Raw genomic sequence first — 23,726 nt, forward strand, 5'->3', positions numbered from 1 at the left:
AGATTAACATTTTTCACATTTGGTTTTCTCCCAGGTGTGAGTTCTTATAAAACAAACAGCAGTACTCATTTTTGTCGATAGACTAGGAAATGTTATTTTAATTTCCTGAGCTTTGTGTATCTTTTGGCCAAAGTTCCATATGTCAGAAAGCAATGATTTGTTTGAGAGCCCTTAGTAAGGAGTTATTATGAAGAGTCTAAAACACTTGTGAGCTTCCAAAGGTGGTATTTCATGCCAGCTTCTGTGACGTTGTGAGTGCCTGCATTTCCAATTGTGAGTAGCTGTTTTGGGCAGCTTTGTCATGTTTATTATGTCTTTTCCTTTCTTCAGGTTTTGTAAGTTACGACAATCCTGTCTCTGCACAGGCTGCCATTCAGTCAATGAACGGCTTTCAGATTGGCATGAAGCGTCTGAAAGTACAGCTCAAGCGCTCTAAGAATGACAGCAAGCCATACTGAGCACCCTCCCCTCCGGGACTGGAGTGAGAAGGATCTTCTGGTAAGTTGGAGAGGAGCGCACTTAAGTGATTCGAAGCCCTAAGGCTGTGTTTTTACAGTCCTGGAAGCTGATCCATGCCTTCTATCTGGCACATCTTCCCTTGAAGACTCTGCTGCAGCCTCTGCTGAGAATCCCGCTTCGGATGGAGGACAAGTTTGTGCTTTTGTTTCCAGTGTTTTACTTTGGAGTTTAGGTGCCATATCGCTGAGGTTTTTTTGTTTAGTTTTGTTTTTTTTTTCTCCCTTATTTGAAGTTTGCTGTGTTTGTAACCAGTGTGTGTTGAGAAGGACCAATGCCAGCTCCTTGTGGATGGGGAGAGAAGGTTAAAGGGAGCAGCAGAAACTGACACCACACTGCCTTGGGTAGAGAGGAGAAGGGAAAGCAGAAATAACACAGAACAGCTGATGAAAACAAAGACAGGGAAGGAGAACAGTCTTGGGTGAAGAAGAACCGACTCCATGTAGTCTTTGTCATGCCCCATCTGCTCATGGAAATTTCCTTAACTGTATGCCATGGTGAGGATTTAGTAAATCATCTCTAAAGCAGGAGACAGGCTAAAAGAGTGAACATATTAACAAGCCAAAGGAAAACTGCAGTGTTTTTGTTTTTTTTTCTGCCGTATATAAAGTAGTGTTTATATAGCACTGTGAATGTACACAGCACTTTATAAGATTGTTAGATAATGTCTCTGCCCAGAAAATTTCACTGTCCCTTTACAGTGGAATATTAATGAGATGCAGTGAATTTCTCCATATATAAGAAAACGTCTCCTATGTACTTTATCTAGGTTTTGTGGGAAGGTAGAGACAACTTAGTCTGGATGAATACATCTGAGGCTGGAAACAAACTTTTGATCCCTGGTAACCTGCAGACATTTTTTGACAATTTTTCTTGTTAACAGTTGATCCCATTCCCCATTTCTGTGGAATAATGTCCTTTTTTGCTATGATAGCTATGAATTCCTTCTCATAAGCATAATGTAAGTGCTGATTGTTTATTGAAATGATAACTTCCTCTTTTGTTGAGGGGTTTTTTGTTGTTTGTTGGTTTTTTTAACAAACAAAACAATTTGTGCAGTGACATGGTCTAGTAATTAGGTGTTTTTTTATACTGCAGTTTTCCTTTAAGGTGGTGTGTACCAGTGCAGAACAGGCTAACCCAGGAGCTGTGGAACCAGAGTATTGAGCCATTCATTCAATCTTTTTCTGCCTTTTGGTACTAGCTGTTATCTTCTCTATTGAGGGAAAATTGAACACACCCCTTAAGTGCACACACATTTTTTCTGCATATTAGTGAAATTGCTAGTGCCTTGCTAAGGGCCTTTTGTTATTCACTGGTTTTAGGGGGCTCAAAGGACTTTTGACACTCTGGCCTGAGCTATTGTAAGAAATCCATGTAGAATTCCATTTCATAACCATCAAAATCCACCTCTGTCACAAGAGGAAGTTTACAATTTCTGTGTGTCTATAACAGAGGTTCGATTTACCTCATATTTTCTTCTTTTCCTTGTTTTCTTTGTATTCCTGATTTGTGAGGCTGTTTCCCAGGGCACCAGCTAACACTGCAATCTGGAAGCCAGCTGCTAGATGATGAGTGCCTGGGTCAGAGGTGGGGTCAGAACTTTGTGTTCTGCTCCACCAGGAGGAGCAGTAAACCCATCAAAACTGAGATCACAGTCAGAATCCCCACTTGTGTGCAGTGTTCTGTTGGGAATGTCAGGCATTTCCAGGAACTGGGCCCCCTGTGATCTCAAACCTCAGAAAACAAGGCCTGACCTGTAACATCCAAGGGGGAGCCCTTTTCAGCTCTTAGATTGAAAATCAAACAGTTAATGTCAGTCTGTCCATATTGATGGCAGACAGATACATCTGTCAGTATTATTCAAATAATTTTGTGGTGGCTAAATTTCAAAGGCCAGATTGCCAAATTTCCCAGTTATGCTGGCATGTGGTACCCTTCTATGTTAATTATTTGAATCTCTCTAGAAACGTAAACATACACTGAAGTGAACCATGTACACTTGAATTCTGCACCATGGGAAAGATGTGTCCTGGTTTTCTGAAAAAAGAGTGTTGGAGTGTGAAGGCCTCCAGGGTGATAATGGGATTTTTTTATATATATATAAATAATATACTTTTCAGAAAAAGAAAAAAAAAAAAACAGGAAAAAAAAAACATAGTTGGGAGCAACTGCTCCAAGTGCAACCTGCTGTAACCAAGAATGTTGTTTCTATTTTTATAGAAGTTTTATACCGCTCCAGGGTGGAGAATATTTATTACCTAAATTATTTCACTGGAAAAAAAGGCCAGGGTTTTGTAGAATCCTGAATGTGATTGTTTAACACACATAATGATGTGCATGATTGAAACTACTGATTTTCAGTGGCCTGTTTGCAGCCCAACAACTGCTAAACAAGGAAGATGAATGCTGTGAACCAGTGGAGGAGAGCACTGTGCTCTGGGGTCTCTACAGTCACTCTTACCTTCTTTGTACCCTACCCCACTGTACTGTCAAAGACCTTTGTCCTGTTTTTCTTTTAACCTGATGCTCTGGCCTCTTTACTAGTCATTTCAGTTGCCCATAATTAGATATTTTAGCTTCTTCATCCTATAGTGTGTCCTCAGTACTGTTGACGGATCAAGCTTGGCATTGTTGCAAATAGGTGTGACCCCTGTTGACTTCAGGAGATTCACCAGTTTACACCGTGGCTTAGTTTGATCAGTGACTCCTCCCAGACATAATCACCTTAAGTCACCTAACTTGGGCTAGCTCTTGTGCCTTACTGGCATAACTATAAGTATTGCCAAAAAGAAAAGGAAAATAAATCTATGCAGGTTAAATTTTAAAAGATGTGATCCTCAGATGGTTTGACTCAATGCAGTTCAGCTCTCTTCAGTAGAGAGCTGCATCAGTTTTCACCAGCTGAAGATGTTGCCCTTTTTTGTGTATTTGTTTCAGATTTCCTTTTCTTGGTGTATCAATGTGTATGTTGCCAAAGTTAATAAATGTATCAAGTTTGTGACTTGGGCAGATTTTTTTTTCTGATAACAGAACTGATCAGATAAAATCAACTTTCTATGTCTGTTTGATGGCTGCCACTGATTATGGAGATTTAGGCTGCTCTTGCTTTTCAGTCTTAAGCCAGTTTTCTTCCTCACTCATTGGCAGGAAAGTCTGGGATTTTGGGTACTTGGGATTTACATATTTTATTTTATTCTTAATTCTTATCATGCTCTCATTCAAGTGCAAATCAAATCAGTGTCAAATACTTTATTTCCTGGATAGCAAGATAAAAATTGGTTGGGTTCAAATAAACTGCAGAAGGTTGCCTGAAGTAGCCACATAGACAAAGTATGCTGTATGATCAAAACCAAAGAATCTGCATTTTCCACAACAAAAAGTAGGACTTCAGATTAAATACAATTCCTTATTATGCGTGCCACCAGGAAATATTTAACATATTTTAAGTTACAAGGTGGGATTATCTACTTCATAGATTTATTTTTTCTCAGGAGATATTTGATTTTACTGCTGTAATAAGGTGAAAGTATTATGAACTTAGTCTGATACTACTTAATGTCAGTATTTTAGTAACTGAAATCGTATTTTTTTCAGTCCCCTAGATAATCAACAGTCCAAAATAGGATAGCTCTTTGTAATTTAGTTTTTTCTTCCATTAGTGCAAAGCTTGCATTATTAAAAAGTTCCTTTGATATATAGTAACTAAAATTTAATCCTAAGCAGAATGAGGATTGGAATTTTTCAAAAATCTCTGAGTCAAAAATGGGGAATAGCTGTTTATATTTTGTTGGTGAGGTAGTTTCCTAGCTGTGGACATTGCTATCTGGAAAATAGGCACCTCAGAAAAATTTTCACTGGCAAATACATGTATCAAGAAAAAGCTTTTCTGCTGAATACTGAAAGTCACATAGTGTGATAATTTTATCATGCAAGCTGGATCTAACTGAACTGTTTCTTCTTGTTAATGATTGTGAGTTAGGGAAAAACAGCCAAACAGAATGAAGTTGTTCCTGTTTCATTTGTAAGTGTCTAAATACAACTTGCATAAAGCAAATTTCAAATGAAGGGTGCAACTATGAACATGTAAGATGCTTTGAAAGCCTCTTGTTGTGGGCATTTAAACCTGAGGATGTTTTATATCCCTGAACATACCTAGCACAAAATATGAAACACGGAAGGTAGATTTATCACTGTTGTGAAAATTAAAAAAGGACAAACTGGAATAACTTTCTCCGAGTCTTTAAGTTCTTCTCCAGCATCTCATGGTTCTGTTCTTGTAGGCCAGTCTTTCCGCAGGACTTTGATGAAACTTATTCTTTCTCCTCAGCATTGCTAAGTGAAATATTTGAAAAATCTCTGTAAAACAAACAAATCACACAGAGCATTTTGATGGTACATGCATAGATGTCACTTGATTTCATGCTGCTTCTTGTTTCTCATGCCTCAGTTCATGATGAATTTGCCTTTCTAGTTTAGTAGTGAAACCTTACACCTATCTGCAAACTATCTAGAGTATTTCTAGAGATACAGAAAAAACTGCAAGAGTTGCATTGTACTCTGTTTGCTGGAGTTGGTTTAAACTCTATACTAAGTCCTTTCCTTTTATTGGAAAGCATGAAGAGCAAATTAATCTCAGCAGTACTAATAAGAGGAGTGTTGCCGGTTTAGTTGACAATGTGCTTCTTGTTGCTTCGGAACTAGAAACAACACTTGTTACTCTCAAATATGCTATAAATGCCGTAAGATAATATGCAAATCTCACCTTGTTCTAGTCTCTAACCAGCAGCTTTGAGATGTGCTGAAGACTAAGCCACAAACAGGAGCTAAAGGGGAATTGGGGAGGCAGAAAAAGAAAACAAATCACTTCCTCTCTCTTCTACCTCCCACTCTCAACCCAAAATGTTCCTTGTCACTTGCAGATCACAAGCTGAGGGGAGGGAACAGAGGTATTTATATCACTTAATATAAAAATTACTTTTTTATAAACTCTTCAAGAAAACTTCAGGAAACACAGTTTTTCTGCTCATCAAACTGGCAACAGTGACTGTAGAGCTTCTCAGAGCTCAGAATCCCCTCCTCATGAATTCAGGGAGCTGGGGGCTGTTACATAAAAGGTTGGGAACAGAAAATCCCTGTGCAGGTCTAATGGTATGAAAAGTGCGCAGCTAGGACAAGTCTTAACTTGCAGTCAAGTCTTAAGGAATTCTTCTCCTATGTGTGGGCTTTTTGTCTTGTATAATCTTTTTTTTTCCCCCTTTTCCAAATCACCCACCCCCAGTTTCGTGGGCTCCTAGGGAATGAGAAGGGACTGTAGCTGAAGGATTTGCTGGGCTACTACTGCCTAAGAACTTCACATGTTAGAGTGCAAGGAAAAGTCTCAACCGTCAAACCACCTGTGAATCCCTTGTGTCCTCTGTCTTGTCTGTCATGGTCTCAGTCTCTGTGGCCAAATGTTAGCCCTGGAGTCATATTTTTTTGAATTTGTCTCCTGGGGAGGGAGCCTGCTCTGTTCTTCTCCTAAACAGAGGTAGTGGAGACACTGGGCACGGGGTAAGGTGAATGCATGCTAATCGATGTGTCACTAGGCTGTGGAATGCTCCACAGACTGGGTGCTGAGAGGGAAATCCAGGCCTCTGCTTCCATTTGGTTTCTGGCAGTTTGATGTTTACTTGGTGTCCTTCATGTACTTTGACTTTTACTTGTCCATCGTTGGCATGTGCTGCCCTCCCCTGTCAACTCCCTTCCCCAGGAGATCTCATTGTACAGTGCCCATTCTTGTTCTCTCTCTCTGTGTTTGGATGTACTGCTCTGTGTAACTCAGTGGGTCTCCCTCTTTCTGGTTTGTTTTTTTTTCTAGATTCCTGCCGTTTGTTCATCGTTGTGCCTAAAGCATGTCGATGTGGCGTTCAAGTACATCGTCCAAATCCTTGTCTCTTCAGCTTCTCTGATGCTTGAACTCTCACCTTTGACCTTGTGTTGACCTTTGATGCTGATGTGTATTTTTATTACGTTTGTTTCTTTCTTTTTTTTTTTTTTGTGCTGCCAAATTGGTTTTGCTAGAAAGACTGCTGAAGGGGAATATTTAAACTTGCATTTGAATATAAAAGAATTTCTATTTTTCTAGACCTTCGTAAGATAACCACTTGATTTTGTGAATTTGATTCTTTGTAATTGTCTTCAGAGCAGCCTTGCTAGCATACCTTGTGGAGTATTTGTATTTCTGTGAACATACAGCCAATCACTTTCTAGGCTTAGTTTTTTCTGTGTGCTTAGTTTTAAAAACACAGTTCGAATTAAAAGTCAATTATATGGTGTGACTTAATCTTTCAGGAGACTTCCTAGTCACATTTTGCTGATTTGGTTTCTGTGCTTGAGGAGACAGCATGTGTTTTTATGAGTTCAAACTTGTGACTTGAAGAGGCATCAACAGAAAACACTTGAACTACATTTTCCTCTGATTGTAGCTACATTTTTGCCCTGGCATTTACTGATTTTTTTTTTAATTATTATTATTATTATTTTTTCCCCCGCTTCCCTGTGTGATTATCAGTCTGCAGTGAAAATTTGATCAAAGTTGATGTTGTATTTTGTTAAGCTCCAGCATGCTTGGTTTTTTTGTAACTACAATCTCCTCAGCAAAATGTGATGGTTTTGTTTTAATCTTTCAAACTAAGATAGTGCCCAGAAATGTTTTGCATGTTTCCTGCTGTTTTCTTCACATCCTCGTATATATCACCTTCACCTCTCTGTTTTCTATAGTTTGTGCAAAAACTGAGCAATTTAATGAGTTTCAAAGGTATCCTTTAAATTGGTGGTTTTGGTATGACAAATATCTGATCAGAAGCCACCTGAGGGCATCTACCTGTGCACTTAGACTGTCTGCCTGACAGAGCACCTGGACCTTGTTCCATATCCAGTGCAGTCAGAGGCTCTGAGGGTGCTTGGTTGCACTGTTCACGTAGTAGAATTTTTGGTGGAAGGGCATAGCTGGGAGCAGGAAGGTCGGGGAACTTCACAATATTTCTGTTTCCAAAGTTATGTGAAGTCAAGGCTCCTTTCAAACACTTATGAGCATTTTGTACAAGTCAGGGCACATTTCTGTGAAGTCCATCCCCAGTTTAAGACCATCAGTCAGAGCTTGGTGGCAGGATTCTGGAAGAATCTAGGTTAGCTCGTGAAACAAAGCATTTTAAATATCCCAGAGAAAGCATTTGTAAACCTGATCCTACAACTGCTGGCTCTTTTCCCAAGTGACAAGCACAATACAACAGCCTCTGAAGCTGTTACCTGAACAGGGTACCATCCCCAGCTCTCTTCTCAAGGGCCTTAGCTGGGGAATCTCTGCGGAGATTTTTTAATTTTTGTTTAGTTTTTAATTGGGTAATGAGCTGAGCAGTTTTGCTGGCTTGCAGGATGAACTAGAACAGGTTACTGCTCTCTGGGTAGCAGGCTTCCCCCTGCCCTACATACCGTCTGCACAGGTAGGAACTGGGAAGTAGCTTCTAGATGAAGGCACCTGAAGAGTGTGTGCTGTGATGAAGTTTCAGTCAGCAGCAGCAAGCTAGTGTAGGTATCTTAACAGTAGAAATAATGTGAAATGAAATCCCAGGAGAAGGGTTTTTGCTGAGAAAACAAATAGAGTTTCATTGGATAGAAATCTTAATTTTGTCCAGTGTTTGGGATAATGCAAAGATGTAAAGATTTTTTTCTACCCTACTCCCGAGTTGGCTGAGGATACTGTATTCTCAATAGGTGTTGACCAGACTTGTGTAGACAGTCCTTAATCTGCTTATAAAACAGAGCATGTTTGGATATGGTACATATACCTGGGAGTGAAATGTGAGGCTGGATGAAGAAAGGGTAGAGATTTATTTATTTGGGAAGTAGGGTTGTGGGCTGGCTGCTGTTAGTCCCACAGTCTGAATGCACAGGGCTGTGTGCCAGAGGGCACTGATGCCCTGCAGTGTATGGAGTAACTATCAATACATTTCTGTACATGCGCATTTGGTTCCATAAGGAACTTTGGGGAAACCTGTGGAAAATTATCTGAAGAAAACCAAAATGCCAAATGTTGGGTGTTTCTTTCCTTTCTTCTTTCCTTTCCTTCCTTTGGTTGTTTTAATTGTTCTGTGGTGGTTTTAATGGATTTGAGACAGTGGAGCAGCAGCTGCCTTTCTGATTTTTGGCTGCTTTTTGTGAATAATTTAAAAAGAAAATTTACATTTTGGAGACAAACCTGTGGGCTTTTTTATTGGTACAAACATTGTATTTAACACTAGGGGTTTTGTACAGTTTTTTGCCTTTTCTACTAGAAAACAATGTAAAGTGATTCACAATGTGACGAGAAAACAAATTGCCACTATGACCAAATGTAGAGTCTGTTCTGCAGTAACAGGATTTAATCAACTCGAAGTCGTGGTTCAGTCGTAGAAATGCTTTTCTTTACCTTGTTTGAGCTGTTCCTTTTCTTCTTGTTTTGATTTGCAAAACAAAATGTCTTTTTGTGTGAAATTGTGTTGTACTCTGTAGAGAATTTACTTTAATGGTTTAAAAAGCAGAGGAGCGCATGTTGCTTTTCTGATCTGATCACAGAGTTTGTGTAGTGGATTTAAAAATGAAAAGATTTGTTACAAGTTTGGAACAAGCAAGTATGTGTTAAAGGAATTTTTCTTCCTTTTGTGTGTGTGTGTGTTTTTTTTTTCTTTTTGTCCCAAAGGGCAACTTAAAGCTGTTTTAATTGCACAGACACACCAACAACAAGTCATTTTGTATATGCCAAGTGTGGTACCTTCCTTTGTTTATTTGCTATTAAACTGTTTGAGAAGAGTCCTTGTGTGTTGTATTTGTGTCTTAAACTTGAGGTTCTTTTGGGGTCCAAGCATGGGAAGATGGGGAGAGAGAACTATTTTCTGGTTTCTTGGCTGTGAGCCACAAAACTTTTCATGGCCCAATACCACTTGTTCTGGATGTACAGCATAGCCCTGGATTTTAACTTCCATGTAGACAAGCTACTTTGAGTAGAAATTGAAAAGATTTTTTTTTTGGTTGAGACACCTCCGCTTTGTATCATTGGACAGCCAAGTCCTCTTTAGACATTAGGTACGGAGGAGCTGAGAATCTTGGATAACGAGAGTACGTGTTACACTGCAGAGTGAGGTGTAGGCATATCCAGCCTCACAGAATGGATGCCATGTGGCCACGTGCCTGTCCGTGCACTGCACTTAATGGTGTTTCAAAGGCTGAATACCTTCAGCGTAACACCAGACTTCAGCAGGAACAGCACGTGTGTGCGTGGTGGTGCGTGGGATTAGGCACCAGCTGATACCGCTCTCACAAGCCCCATACCCACTACTGCCTCCTTACCCCTTCCAGGAACATGGCCAAGCTTGCTGAATCTGTCCTGGTTCTGCAATATGAAGGTATCTGCAGCCCCCAGTGCTCCTGGTCCTGGAAATACTACATAGGAACTCCAAATGGATTTGGATTACTGACTAGTAATAAGCAAAAGCTACCCGCTTTGCGGTTAGAACTAAGGTATCTTTACAATTCATTTTATTTCAAATTAATAAAAAATATCTAGCATAGCCAAAGCATAATTCACTGACCAACTTGCCACAAGTTTGACATTAATAGTGCCTCTCTCAGAATGAACGTACCACAGTGGCTATGATTTTGCCACATTTCTGAAAGCTTCTAAAATTCTGTGATGTTACTCCTTCCTCCTGCTGTCTTGCATCTCAGAGACTTGCAAGCATTTTCAGAGCAGTTATGTTTCTCCTCTGTGTCCTTTTCCTCAGTTATCTGGCATACTCTGTTTCACCCCATTACTTCCTACATGATTGTAAATCTGAGAGCATTTTCAGGCCTCAGGATTCAGTGCTGCATTCCTTGCCCTGCAGCGCACCAATTGCGAAGTGAGGCGCTGAGCCACCTGTTACAGAGTGTGCTGGGATCCCTGCAGTTAATTTGCAGCTGTTGAGAAGAGAGGCTGGAGAGATTTCAGTTCAGATATGACTTGAGGTGAAGGATGGAGAGAAACAATTGAATCAGAAAAAGGGGTTTTTTAGGCAGAATGGAAGATTCCAGCTTGTGCAAACAATTCACTAGGCTGTTTTTACACAGGCAAAGCTTTGTGAGTTGCATCTTACAGAACTGACACTAGGCAGGTGGGGGTTTTTTGTTTAGGGGGATGGTTGTTGGTTGTTTGGGTTTTTTTAAGGTTTTTTCTTTAATTTAAAAGGCCACCACCAATCAGTAGACAATTAAACTACAAATAAGAGCCAGTGTATTAGTCCCTGAAAATAATAAGCATTTTCAGATGAGTTGTTACATTGGTCAACATCAGTAGAAAATACACAGAGTTTCAGGTAAAATCCTGATATTGAATGTTTTAGGGGAATTTTTTTTCCTCTCACATCCACCTCACTTGCACTACTTGTTTGGACTCCCATCTCTAATCTTCCTGACTTTACCAGCCATGTTCCTGGCCATGTCTTCATATGGCCAGGAGTCACCAGGGCCATGTTATGAAGAGCAGTGGGGAGAAGGACAAGCAGCTCAGTGTGGTCACTCTGAAGAAGTGAACGCATGATTAGCCACACTGCATGCTCTGCTGCATGACAGGTGAGATTCCGTAATTTGGTGTTTTCAGGCACCATTCAGGCTTATTTATTTGCAGGTCTTGAGAAGAAACTGGGGATCGTTTACTGTAGAAGCTGTACCTGAATCTTGTATGAGCTAGAGCTGTCTTGAACCACAGACTGATACCATTACTTTTTTGAAGCACTACGGGCAATCAGTGTCAGTCTTTAATCCCTCCTTATTTAGGTAGGCACTAGGTTCAGAGTGGTATGTTCCATATCTCAGAGCATGTTACTGGTTTTTGAAGATGACCAGTTTGAACTTGATGGATCTAGCCCTTATTTTACTAGGGTAAGTTTTTATCTCAACATGTGAGTTGTGAGTTGATTCCAAAGAGTCTAAGCACTGTTTCATAGGAGATCTCAAAAGCGAGGAAGTCCAGTGTGATTAACAAAATGCAGGACAGATCATTTCCTGTTAGATGGGTTTTGTCAGGCTGCAAGGCATCCTCTGTTAGCTTTGGCTGTGCTGTATGGAGAAGGAGCAGTGCTTTGCTGTGTGGTCCAAAGCGTCAGGATGAGTTTGAGTTACAGGCAGGTCACTTGTGGAAGGTTAATTTTGCAAAGTAGTGTGATCTAGCAAAGAAATTTTTTTCCCCCCTTCTTAAGTCCTGGCTTGATTCTGTTATATAGCAGGCTCCAATGTTGCTTTCCTGGCCTCTTAACTTGATGGCCTCACCATTATCAATGCTTTCCATGGGCATTGATCTTCGGGATCTTGTCTCCATCCCACCACCCACCCCTAGAGGGAAATATAAAAATTACTGCAGGGAAGAGAGACTTTTTAAAATTCTGAATTGGACTTCCATGGGAGTCTTAAAATCTATAAAGTACCTAGATAATAATTTAATGGTGCTGCTGAAGTGATCTTTACACATTAACCAGCTGTGCTCACTGTTATTTTTCTTCAGCTTTTGTAGATTTTTTCCACAGTTTCTACTTCCATAGTTTGAGAGTACACATAGTCTATGCTGAAACATCATCTAGCACATTCCTTCTCTGAGAAACAATGCTAAATTAAATGATGCAAATATCATAGTATATATAAGCTCCCAAAAGAGAATCAGTCTGATTGCAGTAAAACTTTCTACAATTTAATATGCTTTTCTTTTTAAAATATTTTTTCTGAAGAAATTTTGGATAAAGGTACGGATGTAATCTCTTAAGATCATAACTCCTATGATCTAAAGCCTCGAGGTAGACTGTGGCTCCTTATTTTGTGTCCTGCTTTCCTTGGGGATTTTACCTCAGGAAGGCACCCTTGGGTTTGTGTTGACACAGGCCGGGATGGTCTGATTGGTGTCCTATGAGGTAATTCTGCTGCTATTTACCTGTGCTTGGGGAAGAACCACCACCAAATTCACATAGAAGCAGGGAGGCAGCTGGAGACATGCCTGCTCTTGCAAGTGGGTCTGTTGTTAAAACTCAAAATTGCAATTGCCTCTCTTTACATAGTAAAAGGATCCCAAACCAGGTTCCTGGGACTTCTGTATTGAAAAAACATTAGATATCCCTGAGGCATTCTCCACCCACCCTCCCACCCCCAGGTTTGGTGTATCTTCTAAGGAAGGACAGAGTAAATCTATAGACAACCAAGGCTGTGGCCATTAAAAATGCAGCACATCAATAAGGGTATGAAACTTGACTCCTAGAGGAACCAGTCTAATTTTTACTTTTTCAACGGAGTGTGGGAAAGTTGAAGCTATATTCTGCTTGGGCTAAGAACTCTCTCATGCAGTCAGAAAGTGCAGAAATCTATTGCTCTGTGTCTTCATTGTCATTCATCATGAAAGATCAGCAAGTTCTGGATGCAGAATTTCAGCAGTGCCTTTGACAACTTCTGTTAGAAACTCTTGGACGACTGCCACAGGCATCTGATGGCAGGAAGCAACAGTCAATCAAGAATAAAGGTTTTCAGGATTGTTAGCTTCTTGTCTCTGAAATTAGGAAGTCTGTCCTGTATTTGCAGCAAATCTGTGACCTGTGTCCACAGAAACAGTCCATGTTTACAGCTGCGGTCTTCAAAAGGGAGGCTGAATTTTGTGCCTAGCAAAGTATCAGACACATTGTTGCAAGTGCAGTCATCTAGTTCATACCTGACAAAAAGGCATGTATTTTTCCTACTATTCTGTGTATTTCCTACTATTCTACCTGAGTCTGCTAGCTCCTAGGCTAGCCCACCACCAGCAGTGCACGTCAAAGGAGATGGCCAGAGAGAGAGGAAAGAGACAACTGAGGCATCCCTGTTACTGCAGCCAATTGTCTCTCCCTGGGGTATTTATAAGCTGCATATTGGTGGGCAGGGGTGGGCAGTTGGCACACTGTGACCTTGGGAGCTGAGAAGCCTGACTAGCATTCCTGGGAGCCACGTGAGGCAGACTGGCAGGAGCAGCTGCAGCCAATGGAGAGGAGACCAGCACTGACTGCTCAGATTGAGTTTCACTCCTGTCGCTTGAGATTTTTCTCTTTCTCTCCCTGTTGTGCTTTTCGTCTTTGTTTATGAGATTGGACAGGCAAATGCACTGATGGAGCCCTAGTGAGGAAGATCTTTGCCTACTGGATTTGGGAGCAACCAGTTCTTGCCATTGCCTACCACAGCTCCAGCCCCCTGACATGGCGGCTTCTACGGCTCCGGGCCTTCTGAGCACACAACCTGCCCTCCTCTAGTGAGGCATTTTAAGTTGTGTTCTCTTGTAAGCACTTCCTTTTTGCTGTCCTTAGAGGTTAGTGTATGAGGCTTTTTAATGCATGGGAGATGGGTCAGGACCAGACAAAGCACCAGATAGAGAAAGGACTTCATCTTTATCAGTCTAATCAGACCGAAAAGGCCCTGCGAGTCTGGATGAGGGTTTTGGAGAAGTCTGCGGATCCTGCTGGCAGGTTTCGGGTTTTGGGTTGCCTCATCACTGCTCATGCAGAGATGGGCAGATACAAAGACATGCTGAAGGTAAGGTAAACTGGAGGTGAATGCATGCCATTGTGTCGCACCCACTATGGAATGTGGCTGGAGATTAGAACCTGAAATCAGGGGGTGGGGGGAGTATTTTGTATGTAACAGAAAATACCAGCTATTGAGCGCATCTTGTGGGCTGCTGTAATCACTGTGCTGACCAGTAACTCCAGCCCACAAGATACACAGAATACTATTTTTCACTGGGTCTGGTCCCTCGGGATTCCTGGGTTATTTAGGTTCTCCAGTTGATCATGGAGACCTTTCTTGATTTATTTCCCACATACAGCCACACCATGTTATCAGGCTTCAGGAAAAGGTATGAAAACAGGGCCTTTGCTCCACTTCAAGCTGTATTGTGTATGTCAGTGTAAAAAGAGATCTCCAAGTGGATTCTGTAGGATAAGCACCAGTCTTGTGGAAACATGTCTGTTATCTTGTTCTGCTTCTGTCTGATATCTAATATAGATCTTACATTGGGGTGCTTTTTTATTATTACAATTAGTAAAAAAAGGGGGCTGATTAAAGGAGAAAAGATGATGCTTTTTTGGTGGGGCAGTTCAGACACTCCAGGAGATTTCTGGCAGTTGAGGTCAGAGAGCGGCTCCTGGTTGTCAGGACAGCATAGAAGAAAGAAAGAAAGAGGGATAGGGGGCTTGATGGAAGAGTGGTAAAAAGAAGCTGAAGTTACATTCAAGAGCATGAGGATAAACAGTTTAAGTCTATAAACAAAAAGAAGCTGATGTGTGGATCTGAGAAGTAACAGGATGCATATAGAGAGCAGCAGGCAGCATTTGGGAGGGTGACTCAAGAATCTGTAAGACAAGTCAAGAGGATGTTGTAACAGTCTTAAGAAACTATCCCAGCCTGAAATAGGGTCTTGCTAAAGGGCCTTGATATTCTTGTCCTGATGGTTTTGGTTGCCACTTACCAGACTGGTAGTCATTCAGCATTTAGAGCAAAAGGGGAAGGGAGTGTCTGTGGGAAACCAAACAGGTGTTCAACCCAGAATGTCAGCAGGTTCTACAGCTCATTGAAAAGTTTTTGATAGCTCTGTTTAGAATTGGAGTGGAGGGGGGCACATCTTACTAGTAAACCCATAGACATGTCAAAGCCCTATATCAAAACCAAATACTTAGGGTAAATAAGAGAAGAGGGGTATTAATATACTTGAAAAACATATGAAGACTTAACATATGAAGACTTAACATATGAAGACTTAACATATGAAGACTTAACATATGAAGACTTAACATATGAATACTTAATTGTGTTAAGTAGTGGCAGAAGCAACAGACTGATTAGGGAAGAGAGAAGGAAAAAAGGTAAGATGTAGCTACCCGAAGGAAATACTGAAAGCTTCATGGAAAAAAAAAGCAAAGCAAAGGAGTGGGCTCGGTATACCTGAACATCGATTTGTTACCTGAGAAGACGAAAGAAAGTGGGATCAGGGTAGGTGAATTATAGTTCTTCCTAGTGTTAGGAAGGCAAAACGGCTTCAGTCAAACCAAAGGTTTTATGCAGCAAGTGACCAAAGATAAGGAAAGAAGAACTTAAGCAATAAGTCATTGAGCGAGGAAATAACAGGAGAAAAGGAGTCAGAATTAAAGGTGTGAAGTAAACAGTGATTTAAGCAGGGTTGTGATGCTCAACCTCTTTTTGAGAGAAAAATTACTTCACACCAAGAAAAGAGAAGCTGTGGCAGTCAGCAAATAATGAAGAACTTGTGCAAAGGTAAGGGAATGTGGGGAAGCTGAGCTAACGCACATCAGTGGATCCACACAGCAGCCTTCCTAAACTAGGGAAACTAAGAAGATGTACAAACCTAAACATACCCAATTATAGTTGGTGGGGTTTGGTTTTTTCAGTTTGTTTGTTGTTTTGGGTGGTTTTTTGTGAAGAATGTAAAATGTTCTAGTAACTTAAATTATTATGTACTACCACTATACAAAAAGGAAGTAATTGATTCCCTTGGGAATTGATATCCATAAACCTAATTTATAATCTCTAATGAAAATTGCTAAATATTTACCTTTGCTACTGGTACTAATTCAAGCCTGCAGTGTGCTTGCTTCATCACAAAACACAAGTCACTGCTTAGAAGAGTTTGCAGTCTGAAAGAAAAAGACTTCTTTTTAGAGAACAGAGAGCAATGATTTTAAGAGAACAGTATGCACTGAATCCTGAAGGTTATAGAACAAAAACTGTCAAGACTGCAATTTATTGGGGAAAAAAGTTATGATAGAAGTAGCTCACTTGCTTTCTTTTATGAATAGACTAATAACTTAAGAATGTCAGAGGAAGTGGAATACATTAACCTGAGCGAAAGAAAACTGAGCTGCATTGTGTCAGATGTTTCCTGCTTCACGTGCTTCTCTTTAGGGCCATTTAACAACTTTTTTGCACTAACCACTAGCCTAGTTCATCTTCCCTGCCCCAGAGACTGTGTGGAGAGAGGGAGAGGTTTCTTCAGTGTTCAGAGGCCTTTTAAACCACCAGATAACTGCTCAATGCATATGATGCTTCTCAGTCTGTGTTGATTGATCTGCCCTGCTCAGAGATGAGCCTCTTCTCCAGTATAGGGTACTACTCTGTGGCTGCTTGAGCTGTATTTTAATAAACTACACATTTTTATAAACACTGTCTTCTCTACTTAAAGTTTGCAGTGGTACAGATTGACACAGCACGGGAGCTGGAAGACCCAGATTACCTTACAGAGAGCTACCTAAACCTGGCTCGCAGCAATGAGAAACTCTGTGAATTCCAGAAAACAATCTCTTACTGTAAGACATGCCTGAACATGCAGGGTACCACTGTGAGCCTGCAGCTGAATGGCCAGGTGAGCCTCAGCATGGGCAATGCCTTCTTGGGCCTCAGCATTTTCCAGAAGGCTTTGGAGTGCTTTGAGAAAGCTTTGCGCTACGCACACAACAACGATGACAAGATGCTGGAGTGTCGGGTCTGCTGCAGCCTCGGGAACTTCTATACCCAGATAAAGGTGCGGTAACCAAAGGGACGGAGGGGTGACTGTCTCATGGATTCAGGAAAGAACAGGAAATAGTGTGAATTTCAGCTTATGTCTTTCCTATAGGAAGTGAAGTACTGAGAGAACACTGTAAGCTAAAATCCCTTTGTAAAATCATCAGGAGTACTCTTGGTTCACAGTAAGGATGGGAGGATCAATATCATGTTTATACAGCACAGCAGAAGCAGCTGTGAATATGTGTTGAAAAGATCAAACTCAGCTTCAAAGAAGATCACATCAGAGAAGATACTGTCTGCACACAGAGCTGGCAGCCAGAACTCATGGATTCTCTATGTCTACCACTGTTGTGGGCAAATAGCTGCCAGGAAGCAGCTGTAGGTAAAACCAGGCAGGAACTGAGCACGGGGGTGATTTGGCAGCTCTAATTTCTATTACAAACAGCAACAAGTAGGTTTTTCTCACTAAGTCTTGATTTTTGTTAATTAAACACTCAACAACTGAATTGTGGAAAACTATAAGTAACCTTCCCTTATAATACCCAAAATAAAAAAAATAACATTGTGCTGGATACTTTTCAAGTATGAAATAAGAAAGGAGAAAGGAAATTTTAAAAGTTTAGATTTCCTTTGTGCATTGTGGAGAATTAAAAAAAATGAGGACTTTTTCACTTCTGCAGTCTCATAACTTGAGAATGGTTTTAGATATTTAGATAAGTTTTACATAATTATTGCAAAATAAGATTTATTTCTAAAATTATTCTAATTCAAAAAGATGCTTGAGAATGAAATGTATTATTTCTTATTATGAATTGGGTGAGGCCATGATTCTTAATTCCTGTTTCCTGCAATGATGGATAACCAGCTTTTGGGAGATCTCAACTCACCTATGAAGAACATGAAGGCTCCATGTAAACGTTGAAAGCAAAGAAGATCTAAGAGCAGAGAAAGTTTTCAGCCTTTGGTTACAGAGGAGGGTAAATGGTTCCTGCGGAGTAAAGCTGATGGCATACTACATCAAATTCATTTGCTGGGTCATTACCCCAGTGTCCTGAATCCAGAGAATAATATGAATCCAATATATGGCAATTCCACCTTTCACAGTTTAAGATCCACTGAAATACAGCCTGTGGAAGAGGAGCAGAACAAGTTTAAAGGTGTATAGAAGTCTGCTAGATGCTGCATTGTTAGTAAAGTTGGGGTTTTTTTCTTGTTTCCTTCTTGCTTTATTCTTGCTGTGACTGCTGTCTGTCTGCTTGTCTGCATTACAGGACTACGAGAAAGCCTTGTTCTTCCCATGTAAAGCAGCTGAGCTGGTGAATGATTACGGAAAGGGCTGGAGCTTGAAGTACCGCGCAATGAGCCAGTATCACATGGCCGTGGCCTACCGGAAGCTGGGGCGTCTGGCCGATGCCATGGACTGCTGTGAGGTACAGGGTGCGGGCAGCCACTGAGCTCTCTTGACTCTAGATGTTCCTGCTGCCTCCCAGCCTTAGAGCTGTGGTTTCAGTAGCCCAGGGGGCTTCAAAATTTGGGTTTACAAATGGCCCTTGGCTGGGAACATGAGAAAAAGACTTTCCATGCCTTAAAAGGTGGTGCCATTTTGCCATTTCTTTGGAGCTGATCTTTCAGTGGCCAGAGTGCACGGTCCCAGCCCTGCTGTTTTGAACGAGGAATAAGCTCTTCTACTGACCAAAGACAATTTCTTTCAGGAGTCCATGAAGATTGCCCTGCAGCATGGTGACCGGCCACTGCAAGCGCTGTGTCTGCTGTGCTTTGCAGATATCCACCGCAGTCGCAAAGACGTGCAGGTACAGCTCTTTCCTGCCAGGAAGGATAGAGGGAGTAGGGAGTAGCAAGAGGGTATGAAAAGCAGGCCATAGCAAAACAGGTGTTTTCCTCCCTGCTTCTGCAGACAGCCTTTCCTCGGTATGATTCTTCCATGAGCATCATGACAGAGATTGGAAACCGCCTGGGCCTGATCCAGGTGCTGCTAGGAGTGACTAAGTGCTGGATGATTCAGAAGGAGCTGGACAAGGTCAGTTACAAACTTGGTTCTACAGAAGTTTGTTAGACTGGAGCGTATAGTCTGCACTTTGATGGGGGTGCAGTTCAGGAGAGACCTGTACTCCTTAGTTCTACCAATGGAGTCTGTTGCTTGTACAGTTACATTTCTCTGAATGGTCTCTCTCAGCCAGGAATTTGTTACTAATAGTAGGAACATCCATTCTGAGTCAGGCTGCTAAATTACAGAATTGCCTCATAAGTCAATTGTGATGACTTTAAGCACTACACTGAGAAACCAGCATTGGAGGAAGAAAGCCTTATACTCTGAAATAGATTCCTCTGTCTACTTTTTAGTTATGTTACTAAGCTCATTGAAGTGCTAATGATGATGTTTAGACAGCTCTACAGCTCCACCATGTGCTTCGTAGGCAAACGTGGCATCAAATTCCTGGAGAAACTTTAAACCTATAAACTCTGATGTGAAACAGAGAAATGAGAGCAGAAAGTCATTTGGGAATAGACAACCAGTCAATATAGAGCAAGGGGATGAAGTTACTTATTTTGAAAATGCTTAGGCCATGTATATGTGCTATAATCCAGATTGCACTAGATGCAGCACATTGTACTGCAGGATCATTATTTAGCCACAGAGTTAAATGCTCAAAGGTTACCGCTGAAATAGTGCTGAACAACCTTGGACTAGACCTGCGCAGTGCCACATCAAGATGCTGGTTTCAGTCTAGACACAATGAAGATTTGGTCTTATCACTCATATTGAGACACAAAGTATTTTAGCTCAAATGAGGCATCCCAGATACCAGGATGTCAAGTATATGTCTGTCAGAAAAGACAAGTTCAAGGTGCAGTCAGCATTTGAGTTGCCTACAACAGGGAATCAGCTGCGTGAGACACACTGTGCAATCTCAGTGAGTAAACACTACGTTAGCAATAGAAGAAGAAACTGTAGACTTAAAAAGTTTTCTCAGTGTCAAAAGAATGGGACAGGACACAGCAGGTAGGCCTCTACAGAAGATAATATTCAGAGCACTCATCAAACTCTTACAGCTGCTGATCCCATCTCCAGCTGCTACCATTCTGATATCAGAAGCAGCTCTCACTTGTCACGCATGGTGACAGCGTTGCACAGAACCCTAATGTCACCAAAACCCTCAGAAGAAGACAATGGATGAATCTTATATTCTGTTACAGGCATTAGAGGGAAGTCTGCCCTGGTGGGTCAGAGGCCTCAAGCCTGTTGCCCAAATGTGGCCTCCTTAGATGTCACAGCCCTGAATACTCACTCAAGCCTGTCCTTCAACTTGCCAGTCCCAGTTTCTGTTTCTTATGCTTCTCATCCCAGTTACCTAATAAAGCAATTTGCTAACTTTCCACTTGCAGAGTCCCTATTCTTGTCCTAGCTTCCTCCATCTTCCCGGTCTCCTTGGCCAGTTAGTCCATTTCATTTGCATGTAGTCAATACTATTGCAGATCCTCCCAGGTTGCTCTCACAGCTTGCTTGCCCTCGTTCTTGTGCAGTCTCATATTCCTGTCCAAGACAAACTGTCCCCTGGACTTGTCAAGATCTCTTCTCCCCCCCCCCCACCCTGCCATGCTTCGCTTTGATTCTTAGTCATTAATTTCAAGGTTTTCCAGTAAACACTGAGTCTTCCTAGGCACAGTCCTCAGTTATGTTCTCCCTGCTAGCCTTCAATTCCTGCTTCCCTCTTCTAAAAGTTCCTTATACTAGGCTGTTGCTGCCACCACAGGTCTAATGCCATCTTCTCTGCGTTCACAGTGCATTCTTTCATCTCATCTGGTCCTCTTCTTCTAGAATAGCAGTAATGCCGAATTATAGGGTAAGAATTTTATAATGTTCCTCCTGAAAACTACTCCATCGCAAGGGAGACCTCTTCTTCCCCTTGAACAAATATGAAGCAGATCTCTAGTTCTGGAGAAGAGAGACTAATGAGCAAGGAACACTGTGACAACTAGGGGAAAGTAGGGATTCATTTGGTATGACAGCTGCTATGCTAAATATTTCCTTCAGATTTTAAAAAATGGATAGCAGAACACTCCTACATCACACTATGTGTAAGTAAGGCAAAGTGGATATATGAACAGCAGGGAAGAAATGGATGAGCATGATGTATTGGTGCTGCTGATCCCTTTCCTCGTCTCTTGTACAAGTGAAATTGGAGTTGCCCAACGATTAATGAGCCTGTAAGGTAGGATGGGGAAAAGGCTTGCTTTGCTTGTGCTCCATCCCAACCCCAATGATCATGTGTCACTGAGTTTAAATAAGTCTATATTGTCTCTGCTTGGAAACACCAGCCTCTGCCAATATTTGCACTGTGTGGCTGGAACATAAATGTAGCTCTTGGATTATTTGTGGTCTTTTAGAAACTAAGCTTTTCTCATTAACTTTTGGGAGGGGAGGGAAATCTGCCAGACACCTATCTTGCATCTCCAGAGTTGCAGTGATGCTTGTTTATCCAAATTTTACTCTGTACCTCTTTTAATAATTCCCACAAGACATTCATACAAGTCTGGTTTTGATATATTAGACTGAGAACTGATTATGCACATTCTCCATTCACAGGCTCTGGAAAGCATTGAAAAGGCACAGGAGCTGGCAGAGGGACTAGGGAACAAGGTAGGATCCTACAGCTTCTCTTCAGCACTGTTCATAGTCTTCTCTCAGGCACCATGAGAAGTCAAGTATTAAAGTATCCAGACTTGTTATCACCTATTAACATGTCTGTATTAATCAGTCAATGCTTGGGACTTGCTTTGTTTTTTCATGGGCTGTTGCACAGATAATCATCAGTGTGCAAGTCTGAAAAGTGAGCGAGGAGTCACAGTGGGATAACCAAAGGGGAATGGGAAGCAGTAAGAATGAGGTATGAAACAAGCAGAGAGCTAGAGAATTAGGGGTCTCTTCTTGAAAAAACATTTTTGCCCTGAGCAGCGAGCTGTGTGCTGGCTGGAGGCAAAGGGAAATGAAATACACTGTGTGTTGTGGGTAGCTCAGAAAAACCATCGATGAAAGAGCTGCAGAGTGCCTCAAACCTGGTGTCACCTTTTGTGACACAAAGAAGTAGGGTTAATAGCAGGAAGTGCTGAAAGACCAAATGTCCTTATGACTGATCCTATCCCTTGCACAGCTTTCTCTGCTGATGTTTCTCCAGTTGGCTGATGGGGCTGTATTGGTTCCTATTCCTGTTTCTGGTCTGTCTTCACCTTGTTCACTTTTCTTATGTTTCCGTCCATGTGCAGCTCGGCCTGCTGAAGCTCCACTGCCTGTGTGAAAGGATCTATCGCACAAAGGAGCAGCAGCGAGAATTGCGTGACCATGTAGTGAAGTTCCATGAATGCGTGGAGGAGATGGAGCTGTACTGTGGCATGTGTGGAGAGTCCATTGGGGAGAAGAACAACCAGCTCCAGGCACTACCTTGTTCCCACTTCTTCCACTTAAAGTAATTAGCTGGAAGATTGTTGTCATGACATTAGACATAGGAAAGAGCTGTTTATGCCCAGAGTAGGACAGTCCTATACATGTCTGTCTTGCTTACCCGTGCCTTGCAGGATCCCATTGCAGCGCTGTGAGTCTCATGGCCTTGAAGAGTGAGATTAAGCCATAATATCCATCACACTCACACTTCTGTCCTCTAAATGATTGTTCACCAATGTCCTCACTTTGTAGGTATTCAGCCCAGATTCTTATTTGATTCCTCTTGGGGAATCAATTCTTCTCTCCCAGGGACAGTTTGGATTTTTTCCGAGTCCCCTCTTTCTCTCTTGGCTAGTGACACACGGAGGTGAAGTTGTTCAGCCTGTTATTGTGCTACTGCCATGACAGAAGTTAGCTGTACCATCATTTTATTTTTAGAAGAAAGATGAATGTAACAAAACACTTAATTCTGAAGATTAAGGATTTAAAAACAAAGCTTCCCACTGACACCAAAATTAGGATCAGACTGCTGGGCAGTTAAGAGGTGCCCGATGAACCCTGTGGATTTGCCTCCAGCAACACAGAAACGTAGTGCTGTAGAGGAACGTGCTGAAGTGCCTCTATGGAAGGGGTGGGAAAGAGATCAAATCTTTGCCCGTGGCGGTAGGGAACATGGGGAAAAGCTGTGGTGTGGAATAGCCGTGGGAGCGGCGCTGGGGGAGCCTCCGGCCGCGGAGCCGCCCCGAACCGACCTCCTCCCTTCGCAGGTGCCTCCAGACCAACGGGACCCGCGGCTGCCCCAACTGCCGCCGCCTGTCGGTGAAACCCGGCTACGTGTGACCGCCCGCGGGGCTCGGCGGTGCCGCGGGCACTGACGGAGCCGCTCCCGGGCCCCGCTGAGCCACCGGCGGCCGCGGGGGCGTCCTCGGCCTCTCCTGCGCGTGGCTCACTGCGACTCGGCCCGACCCCGCCGCCTTCCCTCTCGCTCCTCTGTACGGGCACTGACTGTAATAAAGCTTTCTCCGGGAGAGCGCCCCGGCTGCCTCCGCCGCCGGGCTCAGGGCACCGCCCCCGCCCCGCCCCCGGATGGCGCCGCCGCCATCACTCAGCAGATTTGGGGACGGCACGTGACCCGCCGGCGGCTCCCGTCCCGCCCCGCCGGCAGATTCGGCACGTC

At 42.2% G+C, this 23,726-nt stretch overlaps 2 protein-coding genes across 16 annotated transcripts in view; both read left to right on the plus strand.

The window, feature by feature from the left end:
* Positions 1-16,845, plus strand: part of CELF1 (CUGBP Elav-like family member 1) — a 68,439-nt gene extending 51,594 nt beyond the window's left edge. For 12 of the 15 annotated variants that reach the window (XM_039378256.1, XM_039378253.1, XM_039378254.1 and 9 more), the window contains one exon: positions 331-9,345. In XM_039378256.1, coding sequence (XP_039234190.1) covers positions 331-458 — 128 coding nt within the window. In that variant the 3' untranslated portion in view covers positions 459-9,345. Of the gene's footprint in view, positions 1-330; positions 9,346-9,891; positions 10,009-16,768 lie in introns of those variants that run through there. The other 3 variants (XM_027719621.2, XM_027719620.2, XM_027719616.2) reach the window with 3 other exon arrangements.
* RAPSN (receptor associated protein of the synapse) lies at positions 13,580-23,402 on the plus strand. Its single transcript, XM_027719632.2, has 8 exons — positions 13,580-14,106; positions 16,769-17,107; positions 18,363-18,521; positions 18,804-18,902; positions 19,007-19,129; positions 21,698-21,751; positions 22,375-22,574; positions 23,317-23,402. The coding sequence occupies exons 1-8, from the start codon at positions 13,891-13,893 to the stop codon at positions 23,387-23,389; spliced, it is 1,263 nt and encodes a 420-aa protein (XP_027575433.1). The 5' UTR covers positions 13,580-13,890; the 3' UTR covers positions 23,390-23,402.
* Positions 23,403-23,726: the final 324 nt, after the last annotated feature.

This window comes from Pipra filicauda, unplaced genomic scaffold, assembly GCF_003945595.2.
Source record: "Pipra filicauda isolate LSUMZ 115617 unplaced genomic scaffold, ASM394559v2 scaffold133_size2016399_pilon, whole genome shotgun sequence".
In the NCBI taxonomy this organism is placed as follows: Eukaryota; Metazoa; Chordata; class Aves; order Passeriformes; family Pipridae; genus Pipra; species Pipra filicauda.

Bases quoted from the DNA above. Each gene is read 5' to 3' on its own strand.
- RAPSN (XM_027719632.2), top strand. From the start codon at position 13,891: ATGAGGCTTTTTAATGCATGGGAGATGGGTCAGGACCAGACAAAGCAC. The intron at 17,108-18,362 runs GTGCGGTAACCA...TCTGCATTACAG, and splicing joins ACTTCTATACCCAGATAAAG to GACTACGAGAAAGCCTTGTT. The intron at 19,130-21,697 runs GTCAGTTACAAA...CTCCATTCACAG, and splicing joins TTCAGAAGGAGCTGGACAAG to GCTCTGGAAAGCATTGAAAA.